The following is a 21,540-nucleotide window of genomic DNA, read 5'->3' as shown; positions in this document are numbered from 1 at the left end:
AATTGAAGCAGCTCGTTTTGAACTTGCTAAAAACAGATCTGAAGAAAATGAAACAATAATCACTTATTATTGAGGGTTTTAAGGTTTCTCACACCGTGAAGAATACACAGAAATATAGACATGGCTTCTGCTTGCAAGTGGCTTATAATTAAGGGAAATAAATAATATGAAAGAATTTTGATGAATTAAAGAATGACACATGTCAGCATTCAGAGGTATGTGGTAGGCTGTGAAAAAGAAAAAATACCATTATGTTTAGAATAGACAATGTTTCATGGATTAGGTGGGTTTTAAGATGCACCTTGGAGTACACATAAGATTCAGAAAGGGGGAGAAAAAAAGAAGCTAGTTCTATTTGAGAGAATTGCACAAGTAAAGTTGTAAACTCAGTTCTGTTAAAAAACAACAACAAAACATTAATTAAGTACTTCTGCGCCACGTCTACACTGGGCACTGGAGATGACAGCATGCTTGGGAACTCATCTGTACTCTGTTGCTAAAGTATTTTCATATATCCTAAATCTCTGCGAGGAAATAAATCCCTCGAAGAAATACTTATGACAGAAGTCCCTTTTCCTTGGTGATATAGAAAGGGACTGTTTTTTGTTTACAAACTATAGGATACACTCTAGAAATAACTGGGAAAGCATCACATTGGTGCTCACTCATCTTCCCCATCACCATTGACTTCCTGCCCCACATAGTTACAGGTGCTTATCTGTATTTCACACCTAAAGGACCTTGCCATACATAGACTGTCAACTAAGGTATTATCTGATGATAATAAATTGTTGCATGTTAATAATAATAGTAATATTATACTTGTCAGTCACTATGCAAATTCATATACATCATCTCATGTAATCATAATGACCCTATGAGTTTTATTTAATATTGTCTTCCCCAATTAAAATGAGTAAACTGAAGCTTAGGTTAAGTAACATGGCCAAGGCCACACAGTCAGTCATTGGCAGGGGTGTGACTGACTCCAAAGTTTATGTTCCTAATCACTGTCCTATTCTGCTTTGTAATAGGAAGTTTTTGAAGATCCAAGGGAAGGGAATGCACAGTGGTGTGGTCAAAGCATTGGCACTAATATTTGTAGACAGGGCACTTGCCAGGAGTCTAAGCAATACCATTCCACCAACTAGTCAGGTTGGCAGGAGGCTAAGTACAATAGCATGAAGATAGTAGACCATCTCTTTAGGTCGATGTCTCTGAGGTGGCTGATTTGTGCAGGCTCTATGCTTGCCTTCTCAGTCTTTGAGGGAATGAACACTAATTGAAGCTTATGGTCCTGACACATCAAAATGGACAACCAGGCAGGTGTCCTTGCTGGAAGATGACAAGATTGCTAAAAGACAGACCCTGGTTTCTCTCCCGAGATGTGACACTTTGGGGCTTCCATTAAGAACATCAGCAAGCCTCTGTCACTTTAATCTGGTCCTTAAGTGCCTGTGATCTTTTCTAGGGCACAGGTCCACGAATGGTCAATACCCAGTGGCCAGGTTTCTGAGCTTTGGGCAGGAGAGGCAGCAACTGTGAGGGCCTGGGGGGAGATAAGGGAAGAAAAGGTCACTCTTCCCGACAACTTATAACTTGATTCCACTTATAAGCCATTTATTTTCAGAAATAAGTAATGGGTGAAGACAAAGGCCATTTCATGCACTTGAGAGTTTGAGGCTTTCTGAGATCAAATTACTGCAGCAAACAGAGACAATGTTACAGTAGGGACATTTTGGGAGGAAGCAGAGAGGGAGAAGCCAGAGACCTAAGAAAGAAGACAGAAATAGAATGTGATGGAAATTGCTTCCCACTCTGCACTCTTGAGGGAACAAAGAGGACAAATAAGAAGCAGCAGTGATAGGAGGAAGCTAGAACCTTCTCTGGAATACAATTGGTTAGGTTGGGGAGTTGTCAACGAGTGTATTTGGTGGTTGGAAGGAAGGGATGTGCTAGTCCAGGCCTGTGAAATCTGGTTGTCAGGATCATTGCCTTGGCCTCTTCAGCACCCCTCTCAAGAAGGAAAGTATGCCAAATGTCAGGTCTCAGTCTGCCTTTGTCCCAGTCTACAGCTAGAAAATGACCCATAGAGGAAGATGCTAGGAGTAAGAAGATGTTAGGAGACAAAGAAGAGAAAGGACATTTTAGTGAGTGCTTTTTGCCTGTGGGTCCATGGATTTTACACTCTTGTGGAAGAGATGAGAGGGCCTTGGAAGAGTGTCTGATCAGCACAGAGATGCAGAGGCAATGACACAGCATGGAAAGGCTTCCAGTGATCCTTCTGCTTTCTTGCTCCCTGAAGAGAACTGGTTGTCTTTTTGTTACCTCTGCAGCAGTGCAAGGTGGAGTCTTAGGGGAACTGAAGCTCAGAGATGTAAAGGAGCACTGTGTTTATGGAAGATGAGCTGCAGCCATAGAAATTGTTGGCTATTGTAAGATAAATCCCAGCATCCCACATTTTGCTTAATAACAGCAGACTTTTCATGGCAAAGCATTAATGGAGTCCGAATTCCAGCCAGACTGGGGAGATCAAGAGTAACTCTCTTGATTTAATGGTTTTGCAGGCTCTTGAAGACATTGTCATCTATTAAAGAAAAAAATTTAAATCACTCTTGAAAGAACAAAGAAAATGACTTGGGTGATAAATGTAAAAGATTTGAAGTAAAATAAGGAAAAGCTTGAGGGAAGAACCTCTTTAAAATTTTACCACATTCCCCCACTGTGATCAAAAGGGTCAAATGAGAGCTGAGCCTGCAGCTTCACGGGGCCAAATTTTTAAAGAGAGAATTTTAAAACCTGAAATAGTGTTTATGTGCCATGGCACACACTGAACGCAAGGGCCACATGGCTAGGGTCAGACTTGAGTGTTGAATCCCAGGATGCCAGTTTTAGGTTTGCTCTGAAAGAAGAGGGCACTCCCCCCACCCCCACTCCCCTGTTGCCCTAGGAGTTGACCACTTTCTGCAGTACTTATGAGTTTTCCAGAGAAAATGTTGGGGTCAGGTAAATATTTAATCCCCACCGTCAGTAACCACAGCGGCCTCCCCTGAGTTTGTTTCTTTTTAACCTGGACCCCTCCCTCCATCTAGGCGCCCTACTCAGCTAAGACCTTCAGTTTATTTTCCTAAATGGCGCTTGGAAATCTTCTCCTGGGGAGCTGACAGCCCGAGTCCTAGAGACAACTGCTTTTCCCACTGTGGTCTCCTTACAAGACCCGTTAAGCAGCCGAGGGACGGTGGGGGCCGGATGAACGGCGGCGGTGGGGGCAGGGAGGAAGGGAGTGGCCGCGCTCCCGCGGTCTGCTGGGATCTGGCGGGTCCACAGAGCTGGGCTGGCGCGGCAGGAGCCGCGGAGCGATCGGGTCGCGTCTGCTGCCTGGGAGCGGACTCGGACCGGAGCCGCCGAGCACTACGCCCCCTCCCCCCGCTTCCTTTTCCCTGCCCCTGGAGCGGCGGCCGCGGGAAGCGCAGCCAAGCAGAGCGACCGGAGGCGAGCGGCGGAGCCGGGATATGGGGCGTCCGCGGCGCGGCGGGGCGAGGAGCCCTCCGCAGGGCCGACCGGGGGAGCGGCCCCCGGCGTTCGCGAGCGCGTGAGCCGTGGGGAGCGGGCGCCGGGCGGCACGAGCGGGCGCCGGGCCCGGGCGTGGAGCGCCGCTGGGGAAGCTGCGGCCTCCGGCCCTGCCCCGCTGCCTCCGCCGCGGCCAGTGGCTATGGAGCTGGCGGGCAGCAGACCTGGGGCGACGGAGCAGCAGACCCAACCCCGGCCGCCCATGTCCTGGCTGCTGCCGCTGTCCCTCCTGCTGCTGCTGCTGCCGCTGCCGGGCCCAGCGGCCTCCCAGCTGCGATACTCGGTGCCGGAGGAGCAGGCACCCGGCGCGCTCGTGGGCAACGTGGCCAGCGCGCTGGGGCTGGAGCTGCGGCGCTTGGGACCCGGCTGCCTGCGCATCAACCATCTGGGCTCGCCCAGCCCGCGCTACCTGGAGCTGGACCTGACGAGCGGAGCGCTCTTCGTCAACGAGCGCATTGACCGGGAGGCGCTGTGCGAGCAGCGGCCGCGCTGCCTGCTCAGCTTGGAGGTGCTGGCGCACAGCCCCGTGGCGGTGAGCGCCGTGGAGGTGGAGGTGCTGGACATCAACGACAACTCGCCGCGCTTCCCACGGCCCGACTACCAGCTTCAGGTGAGCGAATCGGTGGCACCCGGAGCGCGCTTTCACATAGAGAGCGCGCAGGACCCCGACGTGGGCGCCAACTCCGTGCAGACCTACGAGCTCAGCCCCAGCGAGCACTTCGAGCTGGACCTGAAACCCCTGCAGGAGAACAGCAAGGTGCTGGAGCTGGTGCTGCGTAAGGGCCTGGACCGCGAGCAGGCAGTCTGGCACCGCCTGGTTCTCACAGCCGTGGACGGCGGCAGCCCAGCCCGCTCCGGCACCGCGCAAATCTCCGTGCGTGTCCTGGACACTAACGACAACTCCCCCTCCTTCGATCAGTCCACTTACCGCGTCCAGCTTCGGGAGGACGCGCCCCCAGGCACATTGGTGGTGAAGCTGAATGCCTCAGATCCGGATGAGGGCTCCAACGGGGAGCTCAGGTATTCCTTGAGCAGCTACACGTCCGACAGGGAGAGGCAGCTGTTCAGCATCGATGCCGTTACAGGGGAAGTGCGGGTAAGCGGAGCGCTGGATTATGAGGAAGCCTCCTCTTATCAGATCTATGTGCAGGCGACTGACCGGGGTCCAGTGCCCATGGTGGGACACTGCAAGGTGCTGGTGGACATCGTGGACGTGAACGATAATGCACCAGAAGTGGTGCTCACAGACCTGTATAGCCCAGTGCCTGAGGATGCTGCGCCCAACACCGTGGTGGCCCTTCTCAGTGTGAACGACCAAGACTCCGGCCCTAACCGGAGAGTGAGCCTGGGCCTGGAGGCCACACTGCCTTTTCGACTGAATGGCTTTGGGAACTCCTACACACTAGTGGTGAGTGGCCCCCTAGACAGGGAGCGGGTGGCTGCCTACAACATCACAGTGACAGCCACTGATGGGGGAGCGCCACAGCTCACATCCCAGCGGACGCTGCGGGTTGAAATCTCTGACATCAACGACAATCCACCAAGCTTCCCTAAGGACTCCTACTCCATCTACGTCCAGGAGAACAATTTGCCAGGGGTGTTGCTTTGCACTGTGGAAGCCACAGACCCAGATGAGAGGGAGAATGCAGAGGTGACTTACTCCCTCCTGGGGAGGGAGGTTCAAGGGCTGCCAGTCGCCTCCTATGTCTCCATTGACAGTGCTAGCGGCAGCCTTTATGCTGTCAACTCCTTTGACTATGAGAAGTTTCGGGAGTTCTTTGTGACTGTGGAGGCCCAGGACAAGGGGAGCCCCCCGCTGAGCAGCACTGTGACCGCTAACGTGTATGTGGTGGATGTGAATGACCATGCCCCTTACATCCTGTACCCTACCTCAACCAATTCGTCAGCAGCCATTGAGATGGTGCCTCGGACTGCCCCTGCTGGCTACCTGGTCACCAAAGTCATAGCCATGGACTCGGACTCTGGGCAAAATGCTTGGCTCTTTTACCACCTGGCCCAGGCTTCTGACCTGGACCTCTTTAAAGTAGAACTACACACAGGAGAAATTAGGACTACCAGGAAGATGGGAGATGAGACTGGAACCACTTTCAACCTGACCGTGGTGGTCCGAGACAACGGCCAGCCGTCCCTGTCGGCCTCTGTGGCCATTACTGTAGCTGTGGTGGATAGAGTTTCCAGAATCCTCCCTGATACTCAGAGACACGTCAGGAATCCGCGGACATACTCTGAAATTACACTTTATCTAATAATAGCATTAAGCACAGTGTCTTTTATATTTCTTTTGACAATCATTGTTTTGAGCGTCATCAAGTGCTACCGCTACACCGCATACGGCACCGCGTGCTGTGGCGGCTTCTGCGGCGTGAGAGAGCGGTGCCCTGCAGAGCTGTACAAACAGGCCAATAACAATATTGACGCCAGGATACCACATGGCCTCAAAGTGCAGCCTCACTTCATTGAAGTGCGAGGGAATGGCTCCCTCACCAAGACCTACTGCTACAAGGCCTGCCTGACAGCAGGCTCAGGGAGTGACACTTTCATGTTTTACAACACAGGGGCACAGACAGGACCTGGGCCTGGGGGAGCCCAAGCAGCAGCGAGTGACAGCAGGCACCTCACAAGCCAAAGTAGACAGAGTGCCGGGAACCTGATTATTCTAAAAAATGAGGCTGTTTCTCAAAATGAGGTGAGATAGTAATCAGGGGGTCTTCCATAAACCCATGCATTTTTCACTCCCCGATTCTGCCCCCAGTATTATGTGTGTGGCTTTATTAGGTTATTAACCGTGACAGGGGTTATCTGGTAAACTGAGTATATATAGTACCTGCGATTTGATTATCATCTTCAGTTTCCTCTCTAGAAAACTAGTACTAGAGAATTGTCTTACTTTCCATTTTCTTTTCAGGTATATGGAGACTTGTCCATAAAATTGTTTGAGAAATGAAGATTAGCCTTAAATATTAAATGATGTTAAAGTACAGCTCTGTAGAGAAATAGTATAGGCTTGAGAATAAAGTGATGCTATAGGGTGTAACATGAGATTCAAGGAGAAATGGCCTCTGCTGTGTTATATACAGGGAAAGCCCTCTTCTAAGATGCTACAGGAGTGTTGTGTTTTTAAAAGCTCTGAAAACTCTAGGGGCTGTGGTGGCCACCTCTGTATGCTGTCCCTGATTATATCCTGAACTGTCTACAGTGAAAAATTCTACAATTAATATTTCTAGTAGTTGCACTGAATGAATGTGATAGGATAGTCTGGAAATTCATGGCAGAGGGTAGTAAAGCCAAAGAATGTGGACCTCACCCTGAAGCCAACGTTCGCTTTGGCAGTTTGCTGTGGCAGTTCTTCTGTAGGGGCTGTCAGAGGAAATGAATGGTGGTAAGCAGAGAGACGAAGAACCAATTTTTGTCTGGTTGGGCCAGGGAGATATTAAAGTGAGTGGATTAGGGATGTGGTGATATGCAGAAGGCCAGAAAAGCTGGGAGTGGGGAGAAGGGGAGGGGAACTCTCCTACTGGTCACCTTTCTTGGCATATAGTGAATTCACTGTAAGAGGATTTCCCTGCATTTAGCTTAAACGCAATCTGTAATCTTTTGATTCCCTGTTGATAATTTCTAAGGTTTTGATGAGATATGAAGTATCCTCTTCAATCCCTCATGTCTTTAATTTAAATGACAGTACTTCAATGTGTTCCAGAGCACACGTTCATTTTTGGGGTCTAAAATTTAGTTTGCAATAGCTACAAAAGCCTTGGAAAGTGGATGGCTTACTGTACATGAAAGACAGGTGTTAGTAAATACACTAGTGTTAAGTGAGCATAAGGCCAGCCTGCTCATTATTATGAAGAATGCCTGTAAGTTACTGGACAATGCACGCATGTGTGGATGTGTTTTTATAGTGTGTTTGTCTTCATAGGCATGCTTGAGTAAGAGAGATCTGCTTTGTGATACTTTAAACTTGGATTTCAGAAGCCAAAATTTTGTCCCATAATAAGTGATGAATTGTTATCTTCTTACACAACTACTTTGTAGCTAGGACTTTTAAAGCTACTAAAAAAATAAGTGAATAGTAATTGTCCCTCCTATATTTTTGTGATACATTTTCATTACCATACTGCTATCTTTTTATTAATGTCCATAATTTCACATTCTAAATTCATGCTAAACTTGAGGAAAGTAATACATACACACAGAAAACAAACACACAAACATAGATGGATTGAGAGAATTTCCTTGTACATTGTAGGCAGATTTATCAGAAGAACCTGATGTTAGTCAAGGCTGAGCAGCCATGGGAGGCAGATTGGAGATTAAGAAAAACGGGGGGAAGTCGAGGAGTTTCTAGAATTCTTTAGATCATAGCTTTTGGAAGCATGTCAAGGGATTAGCTTTAAATAAGGATGCCGTAAGACATTTGCTTAACAAATTGCTGTGAAGCCCTCTTGGGCCTGGGGTGGGCCACAGATGGTGAAGATGGATGGAGAGCAGGCCAGGCGAGCTTGGCCACTCGCTGTGAGCTGGAAGCTCAGGGGAGTGACATGCTCACCCTCCTCTCCTGGCTCAGAGCTTGGGGGATTTCAGTACATGAACTATTTGTTTTACACTGGCCTGTGCGTTACTATGTACTTGGTATACAAGCCTTTAATCTAGGGAGCAAATTATGTGAGAAAAGTGCTTGTTCTTGTGGGATTTTGCCAGGAGAGTGCATAATTTTAATAAAGGCAAATTTCTGCCAGACACTTTCGGAAATCCAGTGAAAGGCCCTAAGATCTACAGCTCCAGAAATTGTTGCAGTGATGGGGAGAGAGTGTCACATTGTCATAGCACGGCAAAATGGGAACAAAAATCACTCAGCTCTGAAAGTCATTGCTGCTAGATCAACCTGCTAAATTCCCATGTTAGGCTTTCTCTTTTCCATACCTGGTTACTGCAGATGGCAGGGGAGTCCTGGGGTGCAATTAATGCCATGTGCCTATATGAAATTAGATAGGGGCTGGAGAGGATAGGTAAGGGAATTTGCACTTACTGACTCCCCTGCTGTATAACAATGTTCTGCTTTGCAATATATGTATGGTTTCATTACCTATAAGTCATACATTAAATAAACATCTATCAATATCTAAGATGGGAGAAAACAAGAAGGTCAGAGAGGTTAAGTGACATACAAGTCACTCTGCTAGTGGTATTTTAACTCATGTCTAGCTGACTACAAAGACTCCAATATTTATACTCCTTTCGATATGGATACTCAGGCATTTAGGCTACCGTGGGTTCCCAAGGTGGTGTAAATTAACTGCTTTTGGAAAAAGAGTAATTCCTTGCATAGAAGTAGGTCACACATGGGAGGATCAGTGAGTAAAAATGTTACTGCCAAGCTAATATATTTTTATTTATTTGTTTTACAACTGGCATAGCCTATTAACATCTTTTATCTGTTCTTTCTCTGAGTTCTCTCTTGTTGCTTATTAAACATCAGCATTTAACACCAGACTCTAATCTTTTGGTGAATCTTACCCCCAGTGAGCCACTTGTGCAATGAGGTTTTTGAAGTAACTATTTGGCAACAGGGCAGGATTTCTCTTTGGAGATTTCTGAAAACCTGATACTGAATGTGGCTGGCACTGCTTTCAGAGTCTCTAAGAAAAGGAATTGGATCTTAAGGTGAATTCTGTGCATTTGTGGTCCTGTGGCTACTGACTACTACTGAGTCACTTTGAGTGCTCTGGCCAGATTTGTCCAACTGTGCCTCAGTGGGCCCAGTTAGTACAAGATGTGAAAATCCCCAAAGACTAGCAGAAATGAGTTGTTTTGCACCCACTTTCACTTATTTCAAAACAGTTAGTAGTCACCAAATTTTCAGTTATTTCCGCCACTGTGTGTACATATTTACCCTAATTCCAGATGACACTTCTTTTTAAGTGGCATCTAATTTATTTCCCCCAGGACTGACTTTTCTCTCTGATGACTGTCCTGGATCAGAATTTACACTTAGTGGAAAGTGATATGGTGGCAAACTTATAAAAAGCGCACAATGGTCAGAATAGACAAAGAAATTATATCTGTGAGCTTCCATTCCAGTGTTTCATCCTTAAGTGGGTGGGGCTGTTTTGTTTTGCCATTTCCATATTGGTTACAGGACTGTTCTTCTGAGAAAAGGTTTATTTTCTTTGATCTGGTAATAATATAATAATAATTATATAATATAATAATTTCTTCAAATTACCTCCTTCCTCCCTTTTCTACAGATCTGCTGAGCCAGATGGAATTATGGCTGAGCTCTTCTCTGTCTCTTTATCTTGTACATATTCTGACTGATGAAGAAATCTATTTATTGTAGCTTGAATGTCATTGGCCTACCCTTTCCTCTGACCCAGGAGTGAGCCGTCATATGGGCATCTGGTCTACCTCAGAACACTCTGCAGGGACACAGTCTGGCATATTATAAATTGTCTATTGGCATGCTGTCTGCTTGACAGAATAGCAGAGACAGTTCTGGATACTTGCCTTGGTTGGCCACCAATTTTTGCTGTCAATGGGAGGTCAGGATGATATCAGTTTGTAAATGTCTGAGGAAAAATTATCATCACCGAGCCCAGAGGTTTAACTAAATTTAATGGGGATTTACAGGTGTCTTTGAATGTGACTTTTATAGGTCTTCACCTGGATCAATGTCCCCATGCATATTGTAGTGTGAGTATAAATTTAACTTATTCATATAATATTTTGAGCATTGTAATCTTTAATCATGATTTCAAAAATCAGAGGTCAAGAGAACTTCTTAGTGTTTTAAATCTGCTAGTTTAAATATTATACAAGTTTTTATTTCAAGAATTTGAACTTGAGAAATGCAAAGAAATATCTGACATTGCAAAGGTGGAGTGAAATGTTAGTTCCTTGGCACACAAGCAAAATCAGTTCCTTTCTGGCCTTGCAGGGTGAGAACTCTGGGCTCCAGGAAAGTGAAACTGTGAGGGAGAGAGTAACCGCTGTGTTAGCAGGCTGTGCATTCAGAATTAAGCAAACCTAGTATTTTCTGTTGTACTGAAACCTATTAGGCATGTTTTAAAGTCATGTTTATTTTACTTTCCTGCTCTGTGGATTCAGGGTTGTAAAAGACTTCAGAGGCAAGTAATTAACCCGGAATTCTCGTATTTATCATCTTTTCAGTTTGTTTTACTAGACAACTAATATGTAACATAATGATTATTTTAAATGTTATATTCCTTTTTGCCTTAATAACCGACAGTCTATATATTAATTTTCTATTGCTTTGTAAGAAATTGCCACCAATTAGTGGTTAAAAACAATACTTGTTTATTATCTCAGAGCCCTGCACGATGTAACTGGGTTCTCTGCTCAGGTTTTCACAAGGCTGAAATCAACAGGGCAGCTGGGCCGAGTTCTCTCCTGGAGGCTTTGGGGGAAGAATCTGCTTCCAAGCTCATTTGCGTTGTTGGCAGAATTTAGTTGCTTGAGGACGGAGATCCCCATTTTTTGCTGTTGGCTGTAGGTCCCTCTCAGCTCTTAGAGGTTGCTCTCTGGCCTGTGAGCATGGCCCCTGACATCTTCAGAGCTAACAATGGAGAATCTTCGCTCACATAGAATCCCTCTCATGCTTCAAATTTCACTGATACCTGTCTCTGATCTCTAGACCTGGGTTTAAAAGGCTCTTGTGATTAGCTCTGTCCTTCCTGGGTGGTCTCCCTTTCTTAAGCCAATTGTGCCGTGTAACATAACCTAACCGCATGAGATCCAGCATACGGAGTCGTGGAGATTATCAGGGCATATACACTGGGGTGTGTGGATCTTGGGGGCCATCTTAGGGTTCTGGCTGGCATAGTTTATATCAGTGCACACAGAATATCACTGTGAAAAATCTACAATGGATTCATCCTCAATAGAGTCCTACTAGGAAAGGAAATGAGATGCTCCATCTAGTCTCTTGTCTCAGAGGGCCACTTATTGATAACTTCAACATGGGTTTCCATGGTAAGAAGATAGCATATTGGGTAGCCCTATGAGTATATGAATGACATAGACATGGGGTATTTTTAACCTGTTTTATTTTAAATCTGTCTTGGGAGAGCTGACTCACCTTTCTGTAGCTCAAATATTCTATGGTATAAGTGATAAGACTGCCACTGCAGGGTAAGTTAAATCTTTGCTGTAATTTTGACAGTAACTCCGGCAGGCTCTGGTTCTTCAGTTAAATTGCGTCACCCACAGGGATACCTGACTGAGTCGCTCCGCATCTGGAATTTTGTGACCATTATTCTACTAAAGGACTAAGCTTTGGAACTACAGAGCATAGTGGGGCTTTTCACCAATAGAAATGAAGCATAGTCCTGGGATGTAAAATCCAAGTTTTAGAGGATTAAATAACTGCAGTTGGCTCAAGGCCTTAATATAGATGTCTCATTGTGTCAGGTGTATCAAAAAGTCAGCCTTTCGACTTGAAATTTTCCAAGTTTAATCACATTTTTATTGATTTGTACATTTTATTACTTTTAATTATGTATCATTTTAATATACAGCAATATGTGGGAAACTCAGAAGTAAAAGAGAAAAAAATATATATATATAATTTCATGTAAATTTATTTAAAGCACAGACTTTCACATTAGGAGATCTAAACATGACCATCAGCCAAGTCCACCAATTAGGCAAATAACCTCTCTAAAGCTCATAATTCTCATTTTTGTAATTTAAGTACAGTAATGTTGCCCTTGCATGATAGTTCATTTATTCAAAAACATTTAAAAACCTACAAATACCTGAACCCTGTGGGGCTCTGAGGATAGAGGTATGTATTATGAATATTTCAGGATGTTCATGTTTTATTCCTGTGTAGTCACCTGCCCTGGTACAGATATAATCCTTTTCATAGAATTATTGTCTGACAAAGAAAGCCTTAGGATAAATGCAATAATATGTATAAAGTGCTTATCCCACTGCCTAGTATTGTGTGGATACTTAAAACATTACTTTTTTCCCTGCCTAATCTTACTGCCCTCACAACTCTGATTCTGGCAAATGAATCTCAGAACCATTTTGTTGCTGATGGACTATTCCAGAAAATAGCAGCATGACAAATTAAATGTTGCTGAGGAAGTGAGTTTATGTAATGAACTGAATTTCCTGGTCAGTCCTGCTAGGACTTTGCCATTCAGCAAAATGAGGTTGGTGATTTCATTCCAAAGATCAAGCTGCAGCAATTTCTATCATGAATGTTACCCAATCATTGAAAAATTGGCAACATGAACTCAACAGATGTCAGTCTTTCTTGAAGGAAGGTTTTCACAGCTGACAAGCTGACGCTAACGCTGTTGACAGTAAGGTGAAAGATGGTGATGATCTGATTAATAAAAAGTACTTCAGTCATATTTTCACATTTACAAAATGATTTGCAAATATTTTCTTTTGTTCCCTCTATCACCACTGATAGAAAATGGGAACCCCTTCCTTTTGTCTGTAGATGGTTTTATGTTACTTTATATGGAATATCCATAGCATTTTGTGAACTTAAAAACCAAAGATGAAGCAGCTTATATGTTCATATCTTGCCAATAGAGTGGAAGGGACCAGAGGGGGCAGTTAGTGTATGGAGACATTTAAAGTACCCTAGAGCTGTAGCTTTCTCTGGGCCTGGACTTTGGCTGAATCTTTGCATACCATGTAGCCACCCCAGAGTCTGTCTGGAAGTTGAGCTGCTGATCACCTCCCTAGATGCCGTGCAGTTATGAAATACTGTGCATCCCATGAATGAACTATGAAGAATGCTAGGAACAGGGATTATTGACATTTTGAAATAGTTTATTGGCATTACTGTGGCTTTGTGTTTACCAAATATGATCATTGTAATCCAAAGGAAAATATAGAATACAACCTCTGTCTCTCATCTTTTCACTCAAATAGGCCTCAGTATTTAGTGACAGGGCCACTTCAAGAGGAATATCTATCACAGGTTTTTCCTGAAATACTTTTGCTAATTGATACAAGATAGTGATGGGTATTGATTTTTGTCCCTATTGATTTCTGAGTAGCTTCTACTCGGCATACAACTCCCCGATCAGTATTTAGGTGCCCATATTTTCCTCTTTGTGTGTCCCCCCCCCCCCCCGCTGTGGATTGACAGTTTGTGCAACACGGTGGTGGTGCAGAATGAGTCCGCTTCTTAGATGTCAGCTACTCCCTGTGAACTGATCAGGGCCTAGTGAATAGTAATTGCATGAGGAGGCAAAGCACTCAGAGGAGCAGGGAACAAGTACAATTTTATGAAAAGGATTATGCAGCAAAACAAGGTCAAAGTCCGCCGTGGTTTGTTTTCTTCTTCCTAGCATTCCTCTTCAATCAGCAGGAGAGGCAGCTATCAGATATGTCAGGCACATGCGGCCTGGGTCAAGCATGCTGCAGTCTATGAGCCACAGGAATTGCAGCGTTGCAGCCCAGCGGGGCCAGCAGAGCCTGTGCAGTCATGTGCCCTGTTACAGCTAGAATGCCAAATTGGGGGTGCTCCCTCAATGGGGCATTTAGGGCAAAAACAAAAGCTTTTCCTGTCTTGAAACAGGCTGCCCTTCCCCAGTGCTGCTTTAAGAACACAGACCTGTTTGGGGCAAGGTGAAGCCAAGGCTGGTCCTGACAGCATCATTAAATCTGGTTTTCCATGATATTTAGCCTGTGCAAGGACACTGATGAGCTAATTTAATTTTCTCCTGAAGTGCACTATATATATGGATATCATCTTAGAGTTGCACATGAAATGGCTCCTTCAGTACTTTTTTTTAGATGCATAGAAATATTTAAGAAACAACTAGTCAACAAACATCATCACTAGGAGATCGCTGTTTGGCCATATTAACAAAAACTCGCTTTGTGATTTTACAGCCACGACAGCCCAATCCTGACTGGCGTTACTCTGCCTCCCTGAGAGCAGGAATGCACAGGTATGTATTTTCCTCCCTCCTTCACTCAGAAGTAACTTGAACTTTGCGTGGCTCAGATAAACTATGTCTCCATAAGCCGGAAGCAGCTGTCAAAACTAGGAAGCTTTAGACACTGCCAGGGGAATGCAATTACTTTTGTCTCTGTCTGTTCCTTGAAACATTGGAAGTGGTCAGTGCCAAATGTTTCTCGTGTGCTGGCAAATGTCCCCTGTAAAATCGCAGACAGGCTGCTGTATACCTTCTCTCACCAGAGTTTCTATAAGGAAGTAATTTCAACTTCCTTTTTCACCTTCTCCATCTATACTTTCTGTTCCCTTTTTTTTTTTAATTCTTACCTGAAAATATGTTTTTACTGATTTTAGAGAGAGAGGAAGCGAGAGAGAGAAACATTGATCAGTTGCCTCCCGTACCCACCCCAGCTGGGCATCAAATTTGCAATCTAGGTAGGTGCCCTGACCAGGAGTCAAACCCACAACCTTTTGTTGTATGGGATGATGCTCCAACAACTGAGCCACCCGGCCAGCGCCTGTAATTAATACTGATACTTCTGGACTTGAGTACATTGTGTAATGTAGATGTACATGCGTCTACCTTGGTTTTCTGTTGCACACTGACAGTTATAGCCTATCAACCACAATAATTGATAATTATTCTTGTTCGTGTTCACCCCTATTAGAGTCTTTTTATCCCTTCCATCTCACTGCTATCGTATGGCCATCAATGACATGGGCTCTTTGGAGGATGAGCCATGTGAATGGCCTTTATTAAATATCTGGAGACCAAATCTAGCTTACTTTAAATTAATCTAGAGTAATAGTATTACTCTAAGACCCAGGTTAAATATAATTTTGCTTTCTCTACTTTGTCTCTTTGACAGTAATTGATTAACGACCATTATTCCCAGAGCTGATTTAGTATCTATGCCATGGGGCCAAATAAAAGATTCATTATTTGTGAGTGTCTTTGGAAACCAAATGGGAAGGGCCAAGAAACCAATGATCACTAGCACCAAGAAGATTTTGTTTTAAAGAAGAAATAACTTCAAACTTAAGCCCCTCAAAATATCTGGGCAACTCTAAAGTTGATCTTCACCAAACCTAGATCAGTTTCTAAAGAGAGAGCTTACAAAGTATATGTTGAGTTAATGAAAAATTAGTTTTAGTCCACTAAAAATGTACTAAATTAAAATAACATAGTCTTAAGCATTACATTACAAATTGAGCAGAAATCATTGTACTGGCTGCTATTTCTGAATGAGAAGCAATCAATGAAGGACTGAAGATTGGTAGTTGGCTTGGTGACATTGGAACCTGGGTCATAATTTTAGGCTGGGAACATTTATGCAGATGCCATAGTAGTAGATATCAGAAGGATTTTTTTATGTTTGTTAGAGACCAGCTTATGCTTTTGCCTGCATCTGAGCTATTGTGGTGGAGCTATGCAATAAGAAAAAGCATGGCTTACCATACCAACTCTTTCCCAAACGAGTTAGTGCTTTACTTGAAAAGTACCGAAATGATTCAATGCACCTTAAAAGCTACATTTAAATATTAAAATATATCACATCCTTATCCCATTTTTAAATGAAAAAATCCAAATGTGTTCCTGTTCAGGTTTCAATTAAGATATGAGATTTAAGTAGGATAAAGATGAAATAAAAATTAAAGCTAAATGTAACATTACTCACAATGTAAGTACACTGGCCATACATGAGAGTTGTGAACTTAAATAACACTCATCTTTTCACACATGTGCTTGGCTTCTTGGCCTTTCCAGCCTCGGACATCATGTTACTGCTCCTTTAAAAGTTCTGTTGAACTGAGCTGGTTCTAGGGCAGTTACATCTTCAGAATGAATCTGACTAAACCTATATAATTTGTGGGTAGGATCCAGGAACACCTAAAGGATATTGATATTTGGAAAAAAGAGAAGATTCTAGGGTGTGGGTGAAGGGAATAATAGCAACTAGACAGAGCTTAGTAACCGAATTGCCAAAGAGTAAAAGCATGTTAAACTTTAGATGGCCTTCGCCCACAATAGTTCAGGTTTGCCTGCTCCTTTGCCTCACATGACCCCCTCAAACAGTGTATACATTTTATTTTAGCAATTTAATTTGCAAGATTAACCAATATGTAGTTTAAAAGAGTCCTCTAATTCTGGTGAGGGTTTTCTGGATGATATTTACCTTTAGAGTCCCATTTGTTTCTTCCTCCCTTAGTTCATCCAACAAATATTTGCGGGTCTAATATGTGCTAGCATTAGGTATACACAAGTGACTGATGTTCTCTCCACCCTTGAATGGTTTATGCTCTATCTCTGCTTGCCTCTAGTGGTCTCCTAGTTCATGTCTCACTCCCTGCATAGTTGATGTTGAATTAATCTCTTTTGAACTGGGATCCGTCAGTGATGGTGTTAAGCTTCCTCTAGTCCCTAAATTTAGGGTGGGTTGTCTATGAGTAAAAGACATGGGAAGAGTAAGTCAGAATATAAGGATAAGAATTAATTGGGCAGCCAAACTGGAATACTACAGTTATCAGCAAATAATTTTTGTGTGTTTTCCTCTTTGCTATAGAGAGTCCAGAAACGAGAACCAGCAAGAGAGGCTTAGGGTTTTTGAGAACAAGCTCTCCTCATCTGTTTCAGCATTAAGATGTTAAAACAGCATTAGCCCTCTGATGGGTTTCCAGTTAGATTAAATAAACACCATGGCATTAATGAAAACCAAAATTGCCATAAAAATAAAACATGCTTATTGCCTAAATATAGCAGGCAGTAAGTCAGCAGTGCTTTTACAGTCTCTGCAAGGTGACTGCTCAGCAGTAATTGCTTCTGTTCGAGCATGAGTAGAATGTGTAAGCTGCAGCCCTGCCTCCAGAGGTGTAAGCACTTTCTGAGAGTGGAGCGAAATCTGGGAAGGCATTTATGGTCTAACTGTTATTTGGGTCTATGTGTTTACTCAGCTCTGTGCACCTGGAGGAGGCTGGCATTCTACGGGCTGGTCCAGGAGGGCCTGATCAGCAGTGGCCAACAGTATCCAGTGCGACACCAGGTAAAGACCCAGGGTCTCTCCCTTCTTGCTTGGGTTCTGGAAAGCAATTGGCTAACCTGTTTTGTAAGACCAGAATTGTTAATGGCTCTCTATTTATTCTTTCTTCTTTTCCTTACACGTGTGTCTTCCCAACAGACATAATTATTTTGATTTTCTGCTTAGTGTCCTTCAAGAGTTGAGAACAGATAACATAAGGGGTGTGTGTTGGGGGGGTGTTTGTGTGTAATTTTCTAAAATCAGCTAACTTTCAAATGCTTAGCTTCTCCAAGTTTCACAGAGAAGATTTGGTGGCCTCATGTGCAGAGATGACTCTGTTAGCAAAGATCTTTTGAATGAAGACAGTGGAAACACACTCAATGTAGTGAGCAAAAGGGAGATGGTAGTTTAGATAGATAGATAGATAGATAGATAGATAGATAGATGATAGATAGATAGATAGATAGATAGATAGATAGATAGATAGATAGATAGATAGATGATAGGTAGATGGAATGCGGTTTCTCCTGGAAATGGAAACTTATCAGAACCAAGGCACCACTCTCTTTGGTTTAAAGTCAAAGTCAGATGTGCTCTTTTCTGCACAACCACATCATTCTGTAGACTGACTTTTACCACCTTAACATGCATGTCACTGCCAAACATGACTGCCTCACCGTTTCTTAGTTCAGAGGACCAATGGAGACCAATTCCTAGTTCAAACTTTCAGGAAAAAGAATCCGCCAGGTTGAATCAAGAACCCAGTGGCTAGGTGAGTGTAGAAAAATTGCTTCAAGTCACATTTCCTTAGTTTCTTTGTTCTTGTCCAATTACCGGAGCAGTGTCATATAACAAAAAGATGGCTTTGGAGGCTCACTCCCGCGGCAGTTTTCAGAAAGGAAGGGTTGTGGAGACTGCGAATGGTGTCTACCAAAATCCTCTATGAATAGAGTATTATGATGATAATAGTTAATGGGTTATTGAGCCATAATATACCCAGACTCTGTTCCAAGCACATAATATGCCTGATTTCATTTATTTGTCATGACAGTCTTGCAGGGGATTTAGTATATCTATTTTACATATGAGGAACTAGAGTCACAGAGAGGTTAAGAAACATACCCAGGTTCATGTGGCAGAAGTTTGTAAGTGGCAAAAGCAGGACTCAAACCCAAGTGTATCTTGCTTCAAAGCCAAGTATATCTAGCACTTATATGCAGAGCATGGCTGGCTTGCAAGAACTCATCCAAATTCAAATACATGCTCACATACATAACAGATGACACAAGTTTGTGTGTAAAAAGTACTTTCCAAAAATAATCAGGTGCCTTTCAAATGATTAAGCTATCCAAGTAACATGTGCAGTTAAGGGCCCATTTTTGCTGGCAGCTCTAAGGGCTTTCATTGATTCTAACAAGCCAGCATTTGCTATTTATGAATGTTGCATAATTCAACTAAAAGTCACATTTATCAAAAAAACAAATGCACAAGTTAAAGCAATTTATTAGAGAGCTAATATTGCCAGATGGCAAGGGGAAAAACATTCATTGACAAATCTGTAGCCCCAATGCCAATGACGGAGTGAAGAAGTGATGGATGAGCAGGTGGATGTAGACTGCCAAGTACTGCAGGATAGGGAGGCCTCTGGAAAGGTGAGAAGTACCCAGTTAAAGCAGCCACATGAAGTCATGCCCTGCTATCTTCATGCCAGGCTTTTCCTTGTTCTCGTAGAGGCTTTGTAGGTCAGTTTGGTAAGCCAAGAACTAGCTTTGAATAGATTCTCCCTTTCATCAGTGATGCTGGTTGGTACTAAGCAAATGTGAAATAGGAACTGTCTACTGACTGATTTCATTTACATTTGGCCCAGGTCTCTCCTTCAAATTCAAAAGAATGTTAGGAACCCATCTTCTTGACAGAAGATAGGGAAGGAGTTTCCATTTCTCCCCTTCCCTTCTGTCCCAATTCCCCTTTCTCCAGGACTGTGCCAGGCTGCTGACTCACGGGTCACAGTCCTCATGGACTGAGCTGGACAGGGCCTACATCTTCCAGTTGCTCCGTGGGTGACCAAACTATATGTCTGCGCCAATGATAAGTTAAAGAGATGTTCCTCTGCCTTTGGCTTTGTCCTTTGGTACTTTTAGGTTTTAAGACTCAAAACATGTTCTGCACTGTTTGGAGGGTATGTCGTACAGAGTAAGATTATGATGTGGATCAGACCTGAACTGAATCACAATTCCAAACTTACTTGCTGGGTGAGCATAAGCAAATGGCTTAAATTTGTGTTTTCTTAATTACTTCTCTTGTTAATTGGGTATGATAATAACACCTATCTTATCGAGTTGCCATGATAACTAAAGAAGAAAGAGTTGAATATAGTGCTTATTCATGTAATATTAATGGATGTCTGATATTTTCCCTCCTTTTTTTTCTGGGATACTTTATTTTCCTGTGATGTGGCTGGACTTGGCTGATAACCTGGTGGATAGAATTCAATAGTTCTCATTTCTAGGCTCAGATACAGACCCTCTGTGGTTTTCTGGGTCATCCTGACATCTATACAGTCCAGCCGCTCCCCAACCACCCTCTTGGGGATGAAATGAGGAAGATTTATTGGTTCTGCCTGAAGAAAAGTGTTTCAAAAAACTTGGTTGTTTCTGGGGGAGCCTGCCTTTCACTGATTGTTGTTCTTCAGTGCTTCCTGCTGGAGGTGCAGTTGCTTCCAGAAGGCTTCCTCCTGGTACCTGAGTCTCCCTGCACTTATGCCTGAGACCTCACGAAGCGGCACCTTCTCATGGCAGCCCCCCCAGCCGCAGCCATGGATGTAGGGGACCTGCTGCGCCCTGGTCCCCATTCACGTGTGTTCCTGGCAGTTGTTTTTCTCCCATTGATGAATTCTTTTGTTTTGTCACGAAACTGTTCATATATTTGCACAGTTCACAAAAGCCCTGCTTTGAAGGGATCAGTAACTCACCAGGTGAGGTTTCCTGCAAGATAAACAAGTCAGGTGTTAAATTTGCTAATCCTGATTACTGGCCCCTTTCTGCAGCCCCTGTGTGTGAGCGGACCTGGACTACGGGCTTCTTACTTCTTTTGCAGATAGATTCCTGGGAGACTGAGCAGAGAAAGAACATGATCTAGACGGGGAGCACAGGGCACACAGTTGCAGCCTCCCTCCAGGTGGAGGGATGTGTTTTGGGGAGAGGGGCATTAAAGGGCCAGTCATTTCATGTTTACAACTCTAATTTTCTCCATGTGAATGCTCTGAGGAGGCTTTAATGAGTGCCCTCTTGTGACTAGTTCCTAAAGGGAATCCCGAGAGGTTATAAAAAACTGCCCCTGCCCTCGAGAGAGCTGGTCTGGCTCCAGGGCGCCAGGCTGCTTTGCTGTCTCCCACTGCTTCATCCAGGCTCCTCTCTCTACATTTCAAGGGATCACAAGACTTACCTAAGGCAAAAGTGAATTATTTTTGGAGTGGGAGCTATTCACTATTTTCAAAAGAGCTCAGGGAATTCCCAAACACACAACACTGCCAAGGATAACTTTATAGCTTGTCAAGCAACACCCAGGGGATCCAGCACTGAGCAGTAAAAGGTTAGGTGGGTGAGGCCACTAATGTAGTGAGGCTGTTAGAGAACCTTAGTTTAGAGAGTGACTAGGCAGTGGTTCTCAAAGGATGGTTCCCAGAGCAGCAACACTAACAATACCCACTAACCAGAAATTCTCAGGGTGGGACCCAGCCATCTACTTTAACACGCCCTCCATGTGATACTGATGTGCCCTAAAGTTTAAGAACTGGTCTAGAGAGTCGGGAATAAATATTCTTGAGGTCATCTGATATGTTTGGAGGCTCAGAAACCATGCAAGGAAGCATCAGCTGGTTCTTGTAAGAAGCCAGAAGCCTTTTCCTGTATCAGACAGATTCACTAAGAGCTCAGGCTCTGGGTCAGAGTAACTCTCCTTTGCATTCCACCTCTGCCACTC

General features: G+C 43.9%; 1 protein-coding gene across 1 annotated transcript in view; it reads left to right on the top strand.

The window, feature by feature from the left end:
• Positions 1–3,644: 3,644 nt before the first annotated feature.
• Positions 3,645–21,540, top strand: part of PCDHAC2 (protocadherin alpha subfamily C, 2) — a 38,261-nt gene continuing 20,365 nt past the window's right edge. The window contains exons 1-3 of the mRNA XM_016205628.2: positions 3,645–6,277; positions 14,476–14,534; positions 17,495–17,583. Of these exons, the coding sequence (XP_016061114.2) occupies positions 3,713–6,277; positions 14,476–14,534; positions 17,495–17,583 (2,713 nt within the window). The 5' untranslated portion in view covers positions 3,645–3,712. The remainder of the gene's footprint in view (positions 6,278–14,475; positions 14,535–17,494; positions 17,584–21,540) is intronic.

The sequence above is a fragment of the Miniopterus natalensis genome, chromosome 4 (genome assembly GCF_054644295.1).
Source record: "Miniopterus natalensis isolate mMinNat1 chromosome 4, mMinNat1.hap1, whole genome shotgun sequence".
In the NCBI taxonomy this organism is placed as follows: Eukaryota; Metazoa; Chordata; class Mammalia; order Chiroptera; family Miniopteridae; genus Miniopterus; species Miniopterus natalensis.
The sequence above is the reverse complement of the archived record's forward strand: the minus strand, read 5'-3'. Positions and strand labels throughout refer to the sequence as shown.